The sequence below is a fragment of the Ornithorhynchus anatinus genome, chromosome 17 (genome assembly GCF_004115215.2).
Source record: "Ornithorhynchus anatinus isolate Pmale09 chromosome 17, mOrnAna1.pri.v4, whole genome shotgun sequence".
NCBI lineage: Eukaryota > Metazoa > Chordata > Mammalia > Monotremata > Ornithorhynchidae > Ornithorhynchus > Ornithorhynchus anatinus.
In genome coordinates, this window is record NC_041744.1 from 5261445 (window position 1) to 5277595 (window position 16151).

The 16151-nt window shown below is 55.1% G+C and overlaps 1 protein-coding gene across 2 annotated transcripts in view; it reads left to right on the forward strand.

The window, feature by feature from the left end:
• The first annotated feature begins 35 nt into the window (after window positions 1-35).
• SMG6 (SMG6 nonsense mediated mRNA decay factor) overlaps window positions 36-16151 on the forward strand; it is a 173624-nt gene continuing 157508 nt past the window's right edge. For both annotated transcript variants that reach the window (XM_029082026.2, XM_039914430.1), the window contains exons 1-8: window positions 36-137; window positions 7730-9455; window positions 10296-10488; window positions 11586-11696; window positions 12212-12318; window positions 13279-13357; window positions 13702-13812; window positions 14440-14652. In XM_029082026.2, the coding sequence (XP_028937859.1) occupies window positions 50-137; window positions 7730-9455; window positions 10296-10488; window positions 11586-11696; window positions 12212-12318; window positions 13279-13357; window positions 13702-13812; window positions 14440-14652 (2628 nt within the window). In that variant the 5' untranslated portion in view covers window positions 36-49. The remainder of the gene's footprint in view (window positions 138-7729; window positions 9456-10295; window positions 10489-11585; window positions 11697-12211; window positions 12319-13278; window positions 13358-13701; window positions 13813-14439; window positions 14653-16151) is intronic.

Here is a 16151-nt window from a genome sequence, read left to right on the forward strand (position 1 = left end):
CGCGCGCCGTGCTTTCGCGGCTGCGCGTGCGCGCGGCGGCGGAGCGAAGATGGCGGAGGGGCTGGAGCGCGTCCGGATCTCGGCGGCGGAGCTGAGGGGGATCCTGGCCGCCTTGGCCCCGCGGCCCGGGAGCCGAGGTGAGGCGGGCCGCCCTCGTCCGGCCCCGGCTGGTCCTCCGGGCCCCCGGCCCCGCCCGGGGGGGGGGGCGTTGCCCGGGAAACGGTTCCCACGGTGGTCGGGGTCGCCCCCCCTCCCCCCTCCCCGCCCCCCCTCCCCCCCCCCCGGCCCCAGGCGGCCGCTCAGCCCGTCGGCGGCCCGGAGCGAGCGCCTGCCAGCTGTGCGGACCGCGTGGCACAGAGTGAGCGCTGAACGAGCGCCCCGGTAAGCCGGGAGGTCTTGGGACAATGCGGCGGAGTTGGGGGCCACGGTCCCTGCGCCCGGCCAGCTCACCGTCTAAGGGGGGTGGAGGCCCGCTGCCCCGGGACGCCCGCTCCACCGGGCCCACGGTTAGGGAGGCGCCCCCTCGGTGCCCCTTCCCCTCTTTCCCTTCCCCCTCCCCCTCTTTCCCTTCCCCCTCCCCCTCTTTCCCTTCCCCCTCCCCTCTTTCCCTCCCTCCCCCTTCCCTTCATTCAGTTGTATTTATTGAGCACTTACTACGTGCAGAGCACTCTCTTTCCCTTCCCCCTCCCCTCCATATCCTCTCCTCCTTTCCCTCCCCTCCTTTCCCTCCCCTTTCCTTTCCCTCCCCTCGTTTCCCTCCTTTCCTTTCCCTCGCCTCCTTTCCCTCCCCTCCTTTCCCTCCTTTCCTTTCCCTCGCCTCCTTTCCCTCGCCTCCTCTCCTTTCCTTCCCTTCCTTTCCCTCCCCTCCTTCCCCTCCTTTTCTTTCCCTCCCTCTTTTCCCTCCCCTCTTTTCCCTCCCCTCCTTTCCCTCCCCTCTTTTCCCTCCCCTCCTTTCCCTCCCCTCCTTTCCCTCCCCTCCTTTCCCTCCCTCCCTTCCCCTCCCTCCCTTCCCCTCCTTCCCCTCCTTCCCCTCCCCTCCTTCCCTTCCCCTCCTTCCCTTCCCCTCCCCTCCTTCCCCTCCCCTTCTTCCCCTCCTTTCCCTCCCCTCCTTTCCCTGCCCTCCTTTCCCTGCCCTCCTTCCCCTCCCCCAGACCCCCCCCCCATCCCCTCCTCCTGAAGAAGGGATCCCCAGCCAGAGTGGGAAGGGAACAGATGCTGTGTCCTGATTTTCCCCCACCTTCCTTATTCTTAGATCCTGTTCATTTACTCCCCTGTACTCCCCCGAGTGCTTAGGTGAGTGCCCGGCCCTCAGTCAGCACTTCGTATCATCATCGTCGTCATCACCACCAATGGTGTTTATCGATTGACTACTGTACAAAGCATTGTACTGAGAGCTTGGGAGAGTCCGATACAAAAGAGCTGGCAGTCATTCTCATAACTGGTGTTTGTTAGATGCTCAAGGGTGTCAAGCACTATAGTAAGAGCTATCATCATCAGTGGTGTTTATTAAGGCCTCTTTTTTAAGAGCTATATCATCAGTGGTGTTTATTAAGCCCTTTTTTTTAACGGCGTTTGTTCAGCGCTTACTGTGTGCCAGGCACTGTCCTAAGCGCTGGGGGAGATACAGGGTAATCCGCTTGGACACGGTCCCTGACCCACATGGGGCTCCCGGTCTTAATGAGAGGAGGGTGAGAAGCAGCGTGGCGTAGTGGACCGAGCATGGGTCTGGGAGCCAGAAGGTCATGGGTTCTAATCCCGGTCTGCCACTTGTCTGCTGTGTGTTCTTGGGCAAGTCACTTAACTTCTCTGTGCCTCAGTTACCTCTTCTATAAAATGGGGACTAAAACCGTGAGCCCCACGTGGGGTCAGGGACCGTATATCCAACCCGATTTGCTTGTATCCATCCCAGTGTGTAGTACAGTGCCTGGCACATAGTAAGTGCTTAAATGCCAAAATTATTATTATTATTAATAATCCCCATTTTACAAGTGAGGTAAGTGAGGCACAGAGAAGTTAAATGACTTGCCGAAAATCACACAGCAGACAAGTGGTGGGGGCGGGTTTAGAACCCATGTACTTCTGACTCCCAGGCCCATGCTTTAACCGCTAGGCCACTCGCTTACTATGTGCAGAGCACTGTACTAAGCACTTGGGAGATGAGAGTGCAACAGTTGGTAGACAGGTTCTCACCACTGTGATATTTGTTAGGTGCTCATTATGTGTCAAGCACTCTACTAAGCACTGGGATAAGTAGATCAGAAAGTCCCAGTCTCACGTGAGGCCCACTTATTAAGGGGGAGGGAGAACAGGTCTTTAATCCCCATTTTACAGAGAGGGAAATGGAGGCACAGGGAAGTGTCTTGTCCAAAGTCACGCAGCAGACAAGTGGCTGAATTAGCATCATAAGTTTATTTTTTTTTAAGGGTATCTGTGAGGCACTTACTATGTGCCAGGCACAGCACTAAGCACTGGGCTAGATCTCCAGCCCATCAGGTCGGACACAGTCCGTGTCCCACGTCGGGCTCACGGTCTTAATCCCCATTTTACAGATCCAGTAATGAGGCACAGAGAAGTTAACTGATTTGCCAAAGGTCACAGAGCAGAGAAGTGGCGGAGCTGGGATTAGAACCCAGGTCCTTCTGATTCCCAGGCCCGTGCTGTCTCCACTAGGCCATGCTGCTTCTACCACTGATTAGCTTTTAAGCCCCTTGGGGGCCAGGGGTCAGGTCTATACCTTATCCATCTATTCTTTTCCCAGTGCTTATTACAGTGCTTTGCACATAGTACAAAATAAATACTATTACTGTTACTACTACTATTGCTGGTTAGGCAGCCCTCACCAAGGCAGGTTACCAGAGTAAAGTAGGCATCCAGGCCCCTCTTCCCTTGCCGTCCTCCTCCTTTGTAAATTCAGAGATGTCCGAGAAACCAGGGAAGAAGGAACAGTCTTCCCCCAGCTAACGGTCAGGGATTCCTCTGTTGAGAATTTGCTGTTGGAGACCCTGTACAGAACTGTTAGCCCGTTGTTGGGTAGGGATTTTCTCTACTGGTTGCCGAGCTGTACTTTCCAAGCATTTAGTACAGGGCTCTGCACACAGTAAGCGCTCAGTAAATACGACTCAATGAATGAACTATCAGTTTTAAGCCTCTAGTAGGGAACTCTGTAAGTAGTAATTTTGCATCAATCAATCCCATTTATTGAGCACTTGCTGTGTGCAGAGCACTGTATTAAGCACTTGGGAGAGTACAGTGTAACAGTAAACAGACAGATTCCCTGTCTCCCTGTGTGGGTGGGGTCCAAACATTAATATAAATATTCCACAGTCAGTAGATTGTTCCCTTACTCCTCCCCCGTCTTATCAATATCCTAAAAGTCTCCTTCACCTCTGGCTCCTTCCCCCTCGGCTTCTAAACTTCCCAAAGTCTTCATAGTGGAAAAAGTCAGTCCTCCTCCCCCACCACTCTGTCCATCTCCCCACCTCCTTGCTCCCATGCCTTGTGGCTTAGTGGAAAGAACAGAGGACTGGATGTCAGAAGATCTGGGTTCTAATCCTGACTTCATCGCTTACCTTCTGTGTGAATCTGGGCAAGTCACTTCTCTGTGACTTTCAACTTTGAAGTGGGGATTAGATACCTGGTTTCCCTCCTACTTAGACTGTGAGCCCTATGTTGGCTGATCTGATTGTATCGTACCTACCCCAGTGCTTAGTGTGGTGCTTGACATGTAGTTAATGCTTAATGAATACCACAATTATAATTTCTGATCCTGTCCCAGCTCCTTGAACAGGTTATCTTTAAATGCTGATCTACTTCCTCTCCATTAACCCTCTTCTCACCTCTTACAATCTGGATTTTTGTCCCCTTTACCTTATTGAAGTCCCGCTGAGATCTCCAGTGGCTCGGGGTTTTTTTGACCAAATCTAACGGACTCTGTTTTCCCCTAATCCGGGATCTTTGGGCTGCCTTTGACGTTGTCGATCACTCCGTCCTCTTAGAAATTCTCTTCAGCCTTGGTCTTACTTGTTTCTACTCATCATCCTCAGTCTTTGCTTGCTTTTCATCTGTTTTCGTTGTTGGTTTTCTATGGTTCTTGTTAAGTGTTTACCAGGCACTGCACTAATTGCTGTGGTAGATAGAAAATACTGAGGATGCACACAGTCCCCGTCCCACATGGGTCTCACAGTCTGTCAGAGGGAGGCAGATTTAATCCCCATTTTGCACATGAGGTAACTGTGTCACAGAGAAGTGAAGTGACTTGCTCAAGGTCACACAGCAGACAAGTGGTGGAGCTAGGATTAGATCGCAGGTCCTTCTGACTCCCAGCCCCGTGCTCTCTCCACTAGGCCACGCCGCTTCTATTCACCCACCTTCCGATCAGCCTTTACTTGTGTGTGTCCCTTACGCTTGTCTTCCGTCTCTCTGTGGGTGACTCCCAAGCCTACCTCACTAGGCCTGTCCCCTCTCACCTCGAATCTACTCTTGCCTTCAGGACATCTCCCCCTGGATGCCTCACTGACATAGGTTAAAAACTGAACTCCTTATCTTCCCTTCTAAACCTTATCCTGCTCCTAACATTTCCATCGTTATGGTCACCCGGTCAATCAACCAGTTGTATTTATTGAGCGTTTACTGTGTACAGAGCACTGTACTGAACTCTTGGGAGAGTACAGTATAACAGACACATTCCATGCCCGCAGCGAGACTCTTGTCGTCACCGCCATACATTTCTCCCCACAAGCTCAAAACCTTGAGGCCGCCTTTGACTCTCTCTAGTGTGATCAGTAATGATAATAACGATAGTGTCGTTACCTTGAATTTGCATGGTGATTTTATATTTTCTCAGTTCTTTGGCATCATTTATCTCGGCTTTGTGTCGCAGCATCTTTTCAATAGGTCTCTAGAGCTTGCCAGTTCTTCCTCTCCAGAGTTCTCCGGGCCATTCTGGTAGCCTTCATCTGCCTATAAGTCCTAACTGGAACACATCATCCCCCTCCTCAAAAAACCCTTATGTCTTCAAACTAAACAAAAACTCCAATCAGGCAGCGGTATAAGTACTAAGCACCTAGTGTGTGCAAAACACTGTACTCAGTACTTGGGGGGAGTACAAAAGAAGCAAAACACAAGTTTCCTGCCATCAAAGAGTTTGCAATCTAATGGGGGAGACAGGGACAAACTATTTACAAACAGAGGAAGCAGGAGGAAGAAACAAGGATATAATAGGTAGCACAGGATGAAATAGATGAATAAATAAGTCATTGAAAGAAAATAACTTCTGTACACAAGGGTGGAGGATAGGAATGAAATGCTTAACGGGCGATCTGGTGGAGAGCCTTGAAATCCAATCCTTAAATTCCAGTGGTATTAAGACTCTCCCAGCTGTCAAACCTATCTTGTCTCTTTTCCTGTTGCACTCCAGCTCACACTCTTCACCTCTTGCAAGCTAACTTTCTAACCATATATCACTTTTTTTTTAAATGGCACTCACTGTATGCCAGGCACTGTACTGAACGCTGGGTAGATGCAGCGTAGTCAGGTTGGACATAGTCCCTCCCTGGCCCACAGTCTCCCCGTTTTATAGATGAATTAAACAGGCACAGAGAAGGGAAGTGACTTGCCCAGGGTCACACAGCAGATGAGGTGGAGGCATAATTAAAACCCAGGTCCTTCTGACTCTTAGGCCCGTGCCGTATCCAGTAGGTCATGCTGCTTCTCTTCTGCGCTCCTGTCTCCCGCCCATTACTCAAGTCTTCCTGCCTGCGTGGAACTCCCTCTCTCCCCACCTCTGCTAAACCATGCCCCTTCCCCCCAGCCCCAGAGTCCTCCTTAAAAGCCACCTCTTCCAGGAGCTGCTCCCCGATTAACCGCCCCCCCAATTTCCTCTCCAGGTCACCCTACCAGCCACCCAAGCACACGTGTGTGTTTGTTTATTATTTATTGAATTGCTTGCTTTTGTCTTTCTCATCCGTTTCAGTGCTTTTCCTGTCTTGCCCCCCATTAGAGTGGAAGCTCCTCAAGGGCAGGGACCACGTCTCTTCTGTTGTATTTCCCAAGCGCCTAGGACATGCACGGTGCACTTGATAGACACACGTTCAATATGCGCGGTGCTGATAGTAATTGCGTCGGGCCCCGTCCCGTCCTGTGAAATCTGAGGATTTGCAGCTCTCTTGCCCCACCTCGAACAACAGATGCTGTTTGGGGTGAGAGGCGGGATTTTCTTCAGAACTGATCTGGCTGACCAGCTGTTGGCTTTATCGGCCTTTTGTTTTTGTTTCTCCGGCAAACCTACTCTATGTAATTTGTTTTCCTCTCAGTTCTCCTGACTGCGGTAATGTTTTTTCAATTTTTTAATTTCTATTTTTTGGTGTGGTGGAGAGATTCATGAGTGAGCAACAGTTAAACTCCAAGCACATGCTGAACCTGGTACCCCTTCTCCTGTGCCGCTTTAGGTTGTATTTTTGTAATGGCACTGGGTATTTATAAAGCGTCCTTTTTGAGAAATTTACCATCATGCTAACATTTTTACTAAGCCCAGTCACGTTCCCCTAGGAGTGGTGGCAAGCAGTGTACTGCCTCCACTTCAGAGACAGAGAATCTGACAACTACAGAAGATTGAATCACTTACTGTACTGAAAGTCGTGTCACAAGGGGAGTTTTGGAAAAGAACCCGAGGATACAGACTTTAAGCTGTCTTTGCCTCTGAGCCCGGAATTGGGTGTGCGAAAGTCGGTCGCATCTTTCTGTTGTTTTCTGGGGGGACTTGCTCCTCTTTTTTTTTTTTTTTTTTAGCCCATAGTCTGTTGTCATGGCAGCAGTGGTCCTCAACCTCCTAATGAAGTGTTTAGGTGACCAAGCCTCAGAATACCGTCCCCACCGTGGACGCATTTCCGTCAGGAAGTTTGTGAAAACGAGTGGATTTTGCCCTGACTCCCCCTTCAGTTTGCTTTGGTATGTTTAGGGTAGCGGTCTCCAGGAGAGGCCTCGTGGGCTCGTGCATCACTCTAAGCACGTCGCTTTTCTCCTTTGTTCAAATGGTCGACGTGCCTGAGGTTTTGTGAAATAGAATGAAAAACAAGTGAAGAGGTGGAGGCAGGAGGAGAACAAGCTGAGATGAAGCAGGGAAGTCTGGAGCCGGGGCCCCTAGCCTGGAGGGGCTTCATTCAGGCCATGAAAAGAGCTTTTTCACAGGCTGCAGTGAGTCAACATGAGGGGTTGGGGGAGAGGGGTTAATAACGTCAAGGGAATTATCACGGGATGCTGTTATTTCAAACCACCGTGTTCTGCCTCAGTGAGAATTTCCCCTAGAAGAGTCTGCGGATTGCTTGTCACTCGGTCAGGTTCGTTCCTAGTCGAATTCCTCATAGAGAAGCAATGAATATGGAGGAAAAACAGATATCTCGAGCCAAGAGTACAACATTGAGATCAACCTTCGTGTTCAGATTTTCCTGCTTTCCCAACCCAGGCGCAAAGAGCCCTAATTTTGCTAAATTCCTCCAGAGCACCAGTTTGTACTTATCTCCACCTCAGTTTCCACTTTTGTTTCCATTTCCAAATTGGTTTTCCCTCCAAGGCCCGGAGGACCTTTTCCTTCTTGCCCACCAGCGGGATCTTTTGGATGTGTAATTTTTTGCCCCTGTTTTCCATTATGTAACCAGAGTGACTCCTCTCTGTTTCTCTCTCTCCTTGCCTCCTCCTCTTCCCGGCCCTCCCGCCCTCCCCGCAACTCTTGCAGAAAACGTGAAGGAGCCCAGGCAGCGGAAAGATAACAGACGCCCGGATCTGGAAATCTACAAGCCCGGCCTCTCCCGCCTGAGAAACAAATCCAGATCCAAGGAGCCCTTAGCAGGGGAAGGAAATCAATGTGAGACTTTGAGGGATCGAGCTGCCGGTGATCCAGAGCCCGCAGCCATAGGGAACGGCATGCAGGGTCTCGAAGAGTCCTCCAAGGGAGGAGATGACCAGAGACCTAATGGCCCCGCAGATGCAGAGCCTAAAGATCCGGAGCCTTTGCCGAAAACCTCTGGGCAGGAAGATCGAGCCCTCAGGATTGTTAAGAGAACCAAGAAGCCCGACCTGAAAATCTACCAGCCCGGGCGGGGACTGCAGACCGTTGCCAAAGAGTCAGCTGGCCGGGCCGACGAGGAGGAGCTCCTCTGCCAGGTGGAGCAGCTGAGGGTGGAGGAAGACGAGGAGCCCGAACGGGGCTTGGGGAAAGAGAGGGGCGAGAGCAGGGCGGGCGAGAAGAGTCCGAGCGGCGACCGGCTGCGGAGCGGCTCTGGGGAGAAGGGAGAGGGGCCGAGGAGGGAGAGCGACGCCACCGCCCAGGGGAAGCCGGGCTCTGCCAAGCGCTACTCGCGCTCGGACAAGCGCCGGAACCGCAACCGCACCTGCAGCACCAGCTCCGCCGGGAGCAACAACAGCACCGAGGGAGCCGGCGGGCCGGACGGCGGGGGTCGGCGCAGGCGGCCGGAGCGGGCCAAGGAGCGGCCGCGGCCGCAGAAGCAGGTGTCCCTGTCCTCCACCGACTCTTTGGACGAGGACCGGGCCGATGAGCCCCAGAGCTCCGGGCCCAGGCGGAGCTCGGAGAGGAAGAGGCCCTCCGAGAGGAGCTGGTCCGGTCGCGCGGAAGGGGAGCGGAGAAGCACCGGCAAGGAGAACCGGGGGGCCCTGCGGGTCACCTTCGACGCCGAGGCCATGAACAAGGACGCGCCCGCCGGGAGGACGGACAGACTGAAGCCCGAGCAGGCCTCGGGTGGCGCGGGCCGGGCTCCCGAGAGGCTGGAGAGCGCCACCCCCGGCCGAGACGGCCGGGGCCGGGGCCGGGGCCGGGGCATCCTGATCCTGCCTCCCCAGACGTCCTTGGCGGCCGGCACGGCCGGTTCCCCGGAGGCCGCCCTGTCGGGTCCCAGGCTCCTGTTTGGGCTCGCCGGGAAGGGGGCCCGAGGTCGGAGCCGGGGAGGCACCACCCGCCGCCTGTGGGACCCCAACAACCCCGACCAGAAGCCGGCCTTGAAGAGCCAGACTTGCCAGCTGCACTTTCTGGACACGGACGACGAAGTCAGCCCCACCTCCTGGGGGGATTCCCGCCAGGCTCAAACCTCCTATTACAAGTTTCAGAACTCGGACAACCCCTACTATTACCCCCGGCCCCCGGGCCCCGGCCCCCAGTATCCCTTTCCGGGCTATTCGCCTCTACAGTATCCGATGGGACCCACGAACGGCCTGTACCCGGGGACTTACTACCCCGGCTATCCCGCCCCGTCGGGACAGTACGTCTGCGGTCCCCTTCCCGCCAATCCCCTGAGCGCCGAGGACGTGGAGCAGCACGTGAGGAACCTGCAGCAGCAGGAGCTCCACCGGCTCCTCCGCCTGGCCGACAACCAGGAGCTGCAGCTCAGCAATCTGCTGTCCCGGGACCGGATCAGCCCCGAGGGTCTGGAGAAGATGGCCCAGCTTAGGTATTTGGCATCCCCTCCGGGTGACGGGAAGGAGCTTGGGGTGGGGCGGGCCCTGCGGCTCAGAAGACCAGCCGAGAAGCGGTGTGGCCCGGTGGAGAGAGCGCGGGTCTGGGAGCCGGAGGACCTCGGGTCTAATCCCGGCTCCGCCGCTTGTCTGCTGGGTCACCTTGGGCGAGTCACTTCACTTCTCTGGGACTCAGTTTCCTCATCCAGAAAATGGGGACCAAGATTGGGAGGCCCATGTGGGATGAGGACCGTGTCCAACCTGATTATCCTGTACCTACCCCAGCGCCTAGTACAGTGCCTGGCACAGAGTAAGCGCTTAACAAATACCATTAAAAAAAAAGGCTGTGATCGCCCCACCGTGCTTCTCCAGGGATATCGACCGCCAAAGGCTGGGGGGATTGGAGGGGTGAGGGGGAGTCGAGGGGCAGGTCAAAACTGGACATATGTGGGGAGCCCCTTGCCCAACCTCTCTAAATAAAACAATCCAGCGTTGAGCAGGCGTGGTGACCGGAGGTGGTTGAGGAAAGCAGGGTCTAAGGGACTTCCGGTCTGCTGAGAAAGAAGTTCAGTCGGGCCGGGAGATCTTGCCTCGGGATAGTTAGTCGAGTTGGAGTGAGGGCTCCGTGGGCTGAAAACTCAAGACCGCTGCCTTCTCGGGCCAAGCAGTCTTCAGAGTGGGACGGTGCTTCGGCCACAGGGTCCCCTGATCGGGGTGGTCGGAGAGGCCGGAGACTTCCCGCCGAGGGAGACTGGCAGCGGTAGGAAGCTTGAACCTGGGTTTGAGCGGGGCCTCGGGTGGCTTTGTAACCGGCAGTCGGCTTTGCCTTCATGCAGAGTGGAGCTGCTCCAGCTGTACGAACGCTGCATCCTCATGGATATCGAGTTCTCCGACAACCAGAACGTGGACCAGATTCTCTGGAAGAACGCCTTTTATCAGGTCATCGAGAAATTCCGGCAGTTCCTCAAAGAGACGGCCGCTGAGGACACGGAGCGGATCCGAAGCAGGTTGTTGGAGCTGCTCGATGAGGTAAGGCTCCCCGATCCTGTCGGACGGATCGTGCCGGGGGGAGGGTTTGGGATTGAGCCGCAGCATCCCGCGGGCAGGACTGAGGCATCCCCTGCTTGACAGGCTCCTTCCGAGAATAACACGGTCGGGGCTAAACTCGGATCAGGGAACAGTCTGACCTCGGTTCTTGTGAGGTCCTCTGGACTGTTGGCTCGTTGTGGGCGGGGGATCGTCTTCCAACTCTGTCCTATTGTACTCCCAAGCGCTCAGTCCAGTGCTCTGCACAGAGTAAGTGCTCGGTAAATACGACTGATTGACTGGGCCTGCTAAATTCAGGGGAGACCCTCGAGGACCAGAGCCTGGCAAGGATCTGATGTGCCTCGTTATAGCGCCCATCAGGCCAGGACAAGACTCACCCCGGATGAAAGCAAGTGACGGTCCTGTGTCCAGTTAGCACCTCAGCCAGCACCGTAGATATGCCTCCTCCACCCGGTGAGGGCTGAGGGTGACAACTGAGAAAAATCAGTCAGTAGTATTTGTCGAGTGGTTATTCTGGGCAGAGCACTGAGTTAAGCGGTTGGGAGGATGCAGTATAAGAATATAACAGACGCATTCTCTGCCCACAGGGAGCTTATAGTCTAAAAAAAAAATCACAGATATGTACATAAGTGCTGTGGGACTGGGAAGGGGGATGAATAAAGGGAGCGAGTCAGGGCGACCCACAAGGGCGTAGGAGAAAAGGGAACGAGGGCTTAGGGAAGGCCTCTCGGAAGAGATGTGCCTTCAATAAGGCTCTGAAGGCGGGGAGAGTAGTCGTCTGTCGGATGTGAAGAGGGAGGGCGTTCCAGGCCAGAGGCGGGGCGTGGGAGAGGGGTGGGCTGCGGGATCGAGGTACACCGAGAAGGTTGGCGTTAGAGGAGCGAAGTGTGCGGTCTGGGTTGTAGTAAGAGGGTAGCTAGGTGAGGTGGGAGGGGGTGAGGTGACTTAGTGCTTTAAAGCCGCTTTAAGTAGACTCGGTAAGGCTTCTCTTCCTCTGAGGGCCCTGGATTCCTGCTGAGGGGGCTGGGCCGGCAGCGCACTCTGTGAGCCTCAGTCTCTTCCCGCTCTCATCTCTGCAGGGCACCAGCTTCTTTGATAGTCTGCTGCAGAAACTGCAGGTGACCTATCAGTTTAAACTGGAAGACTACATGGACGGGATGGCCATTCGCAGCAAGCCGCTGCGGAAGACGGTAAGCCAGCCCCGGCCCTCCCGCCCTTCCGGGCTTGGGTGCCGGCGGGCGCTACCCTCCCTCTCAACCAACCGGCTGGGTGGGTGCTCGGCTAGTAAACGAGCCCCCCGGCACCTCCACGGCTCCTGGCGGGCCCCGTCCTGGGGTGAACTGGATGCGGTCTTTTTCTGGATTTCTCCGGAAGCTGCTGCTCCATGTCATTCTGTCCTTCACGGGGGTGGTTTGTTCATTTATTCATTCATTCAGTCAGTCGTATTGAGCTCTTACAGTGTGCAAAACACTGTACTAAGCACTTGGGGTTACAACAACGAAGACACGTTCCCTGTCCACAAGGAGCTTAATTGGATATTCTTTTTGGCCTTTTTGGAGCCTGTCCTACACCTACAGCCATTCTCTGGTGCCAGACCCCTTGAGGATCAGGATCTGTGTCTAACTTTCTTTTACTCTGCACACATAAAGTACTAAATAAATACCATTCCTACTATTCCTAAAAGTACTGATTGTTTTTCTTAAAGGTGAAGTACGCCTTGATCAGTGCCCAGCGGTGCATGATTTGCCAAGGGGATATTTCCAGGTACCGGGAGCAAGCCAACGACACGACAAACTACGGGAAAGCCCGCAGGTACTTTTCTGTCCCCGACGGCTTCTTCCTGCCCTTCACAGGAAGATTCGGAATCCCGTCTCATCGCAGGGGTGGGCGGACTGTCGTTTCCCTCCTCTCTGGGCTGACCTAGTGCCGATAGTTGTCATCTGCGGGGTGGGCTTAGAGGATTCCGGTGTGTTAGATATGTTGATCCTCTGCTCTGATGCCTCATTCGGTCTCGGTTTAGTCAGAGAAGCAGTTTGGTTTAGTGGAAAGAACATCAGACAGGGAGACGGGAGACCTGGGCTGTCATCCCGGCTCTGGCAATTACCGGCCGTGTGACCTTGGGTAAACCCTTTGCCTTTTTTGTGCCTCAGCCTCCTCATCTGTAAAGTGGGATTAAATACCTGTTCTTTCTCTCTGCTTTGGGTTGTGAGCTCCACGTGGGACAGGGTCTGTGTCCAACCCGATTATCATTTCTTCGTTTAAAAAATGGCATTTTTTTTTTTTAATGGTATTTATTGAATGCTTACTCTGTGCCAAGCACTATGCTAAGAGGTTACAGGGTAATCAGGTTAGACACAGTCCATATCCCACATGGGGCTCACGTTCAAGTAGGAGGGAGAACAGGTATCGGACCCCCATTTTGCAGTTGAGGAGCCTGAGGGACAGAGAAATAAGTGACTTGTCCAAGGTCTCACAGCAGGCAAGTAGCAGAGCTGAGATTAGGTCCTCCGGCTTCCAGGCCAGTGCTTTATCCATTAGATCACGCTGCTTGTCCGTATATCTGTTCTTGCTCTTAGTACAGTGTTCGCCACGTAGTTACCGCTTGACAAATACCCTGTCTTTATTTTCTGCTGTTCAAGGAAGGGCTGTCCTATGGGGACTGGGCCCTAACAGCATCTGAGACGGGGGAAATCCTGTGGGGGGGCCGGGGGTTGGGGAAAGGGAGCCTGTCCCTCCTGAGGACTGAAATTCTCCCCCCTCTTCCTCTTCCAGCTGGTACTTGAAGGCCCAGCACATCGCCCCCAAGAACGGCCGTCCCTATAATCAGTTGGCTCTGCTGGCAGTGTACACGGTAAGGAGGGCCCGGGGCGGGCGGGGAAGGCGAGAGGTTGGCGGCCAGGCCTGTGCCCCGGTGATTTGGGACGGTTCCCTGCCTCCAGATCTCTCGAAGGATCTCTCAGTTCCTAGACACAAAGGTAGCTTTGTGTGAGAGCGCTCCAGTCTTATATTTGTCCCCTCTCTGTGTCTCTCTTTTTCTCTTCTCCTCCTCCTTCCCCTTCCAGCGGGAGTTTCCCGGTTCTGATCGGAGCTTCCTAGGTGCAGCCTGGGGGAGAGGAAAGTGGTCTTAGAGGCCGGGCTACCCGGGGCCAAGCTAGAGGAAAGAACTGACCAAGCGTGTCTGACTTGTTTCTCCAGAGAAGGAAGCTGGATGCCGTGTACTACTACATGCGGAGCCTAGCTGCCAGCAACCCTATCCTCACCGCCAAAGAGAGTCTCATGAGCCTGTTTGAAGAGACCAAGCGCAAGGTGAGTAGGACCCCCGGACTGGTACGTCCTCCTCGGGGTCCCCTCCCCGATTTCCAAGGACACGGAGAAGGGGCGTACCCTAGTGGATAGGGCACGGCCCTGGGGGTCAGCGGGACCTGGGTTCCGATCCCGCCTCCGCCATCTGTCTGCCGCGCGGTCTCGGGGAAGTCGCTTCACTTCTCCGGGCCTCGGTTACCTCATCTGTGAAATGGGGATTAAGTCTGCGAACCCCATGTGGGAGGCGGATTGGGTCCAACTTGATTAGCCCGGGTCTTCCCCGGCTCCGAGTACGGCGCCCGGCACGTAGTAAGCGCTCGACAAATACCATTAGAAAAAATGACTGGTGAAGAGCCGGGGGATCACGGGAGGGGGCTCTGGGGCAAATGAGGCCTTTCTGCAGGGTCTCCAGGGGCCGACATCCTCGCGCTTAATTCGGAGAATTAATAGTTTCTGAGGGATCAGGCCAGGGGAGCCCTGGTGTTATTTAGACCCTGGGGGAGGTCCTTACCTTTCCCATTCCCCGCCCCGGTCACCGGGCACAGGTGAGATCATCGCGTTCATTCCCTAGATCGTCTGGTCACACGGGCGCGTGTGTGTCTCTGTCTGCGTGCACGTGCGTCCCCGCAGGCCGAGCAGATGGAAAAGAAGCAGCTCGAGGAGGCGGAGCTGAGTCCCGGCCACTGGAGGAAGAGCGGGAAGCCCACCTTCCGGCACGTCGGGGACGACACCACCCGGCTGGAGATCTGGATCCATCCCTCCCAACCCCGTTCCTCCCAGGGAACGGAATCCGGGAAAGACTCCGAGCAAGAGAACGGCCTGGGCGGCCTGAGCCCGGGCGAGGTGAGTACCCGAGCCCGGCTCGGCCGCTCGGTCGTCTGCGGGGCCCTCTTCCCTCAGGCAGACCTCCGCCTTGCACGACTCGCGGCGGGGCGGGGAAGCAGTGGAAAGCTGATTCTCTTCCAGATGGCCTTTGGGACCTGCCCGCCCTTTTCCTCCTTCGCCCGTTTGCTTTCCCCCCGCGTCTCCTCGGCCACCGCCGTGGCCTTTTCCGTCTCGCCACTGTGTGGCACTCTATTACCTCGTAATGACACCGGCCCTGCACCTGAGAAACATTTGCACCGGGCGGGTTAAAGGTCCCCCCGCTTCCTAAAGCGCCGGTCCCATCCCACGGCCCCAGAGGCAGCCGCAGTCGCAGCAGGAGAGGAATCTCTGCCTTGGGGATTTTCAGCCGTTCGTTTAGACTCTTTCCCCTCTGTGTCTCCCTCCTGTTTTGCCTGGGTTTAGGATTAGAGCGGAGGGGGAAAGAGACCAGCGGGAAGGAGGGAAGCTCTCCCGGGCTTACTCAGCTTTTTTCTAGGTTCGAACTTTCGTCGCCGTTAGCCAGTGTTCGTTTGCGGGTTCTCAGAGCCCCCGGCCCTTCGCTGGACTCCGGGTCCCGCTGAAGCCGTGCCCTTTATAATGAATAATAATAACGGTGGTCGCTGTTAAGCGCTTACTTGTTCTAATCGGGCTAATCAGGTTGGACGCGGTCCCTGTCCCACACGGGGCTCTCAGATTAATCCCCATTTTACAGATGAGGGAACAGAGAAGTGAAGCGACTCGCCCGGGGTCACACAGCGGTTGGAGCCCCGAGCGGGGGGCAGTGGGAGGCGAAGTCTCCTTTGGAAGTCCCCGGGACCGCCTGAGAGCATTCCTCTTCCTCTCGGGGGAGACCGGAATTCGGTTCAGCACCGAGGCCTTGTCCAGAAGAGACCGCTGTTTTAACTTTCCTCTTCCCCATCTCCTTGCCCTTGACAGACTCTGAACACCCCCACTCCCACGAACCGTACCCGGCGCACCCGGTGGGCGCTACGTCTGTTTAACGGCCGTCGGATAAATAACCGCTCCCCCTATGTGCCCAACGTCCCTGGTGCTAAATTAGAGTGGGTAAGGGGATCTCCTTCTGCTTCCCTGGAACCCCGGTTCGTTTATTTATTTTTCCTGGGATAAAGTGGGGCCCAGAGGATCTCTGTGCCCCGACCGGCCCGAGATACGGTGTATTGTTCTTTCCCCCTAGAGTCCGGCTCGGCGAAAGCCAGGGGAGCACAGATCAATGGGGAGGTAGCAGGAAACCTGGCCACAGGCTGTAGCCAGTGATAACGTTTTGGTGCTGACTGGTTCGTTCTCAATTGGCTGAGCCCAGAGTGCAGGTCTCCCTTTCTGAGGGGGCTGCAAGAGGCCCTGGCTTTACTTGTGGGTTGTTGGGTTTCAGACCTGAAGAGATTGTGGTTAGGGCAGATCTGCTAGCCTGGGAGGGGCTGCCAACCTCAACTGCAAATCGTGTGAACAATACCAAAACT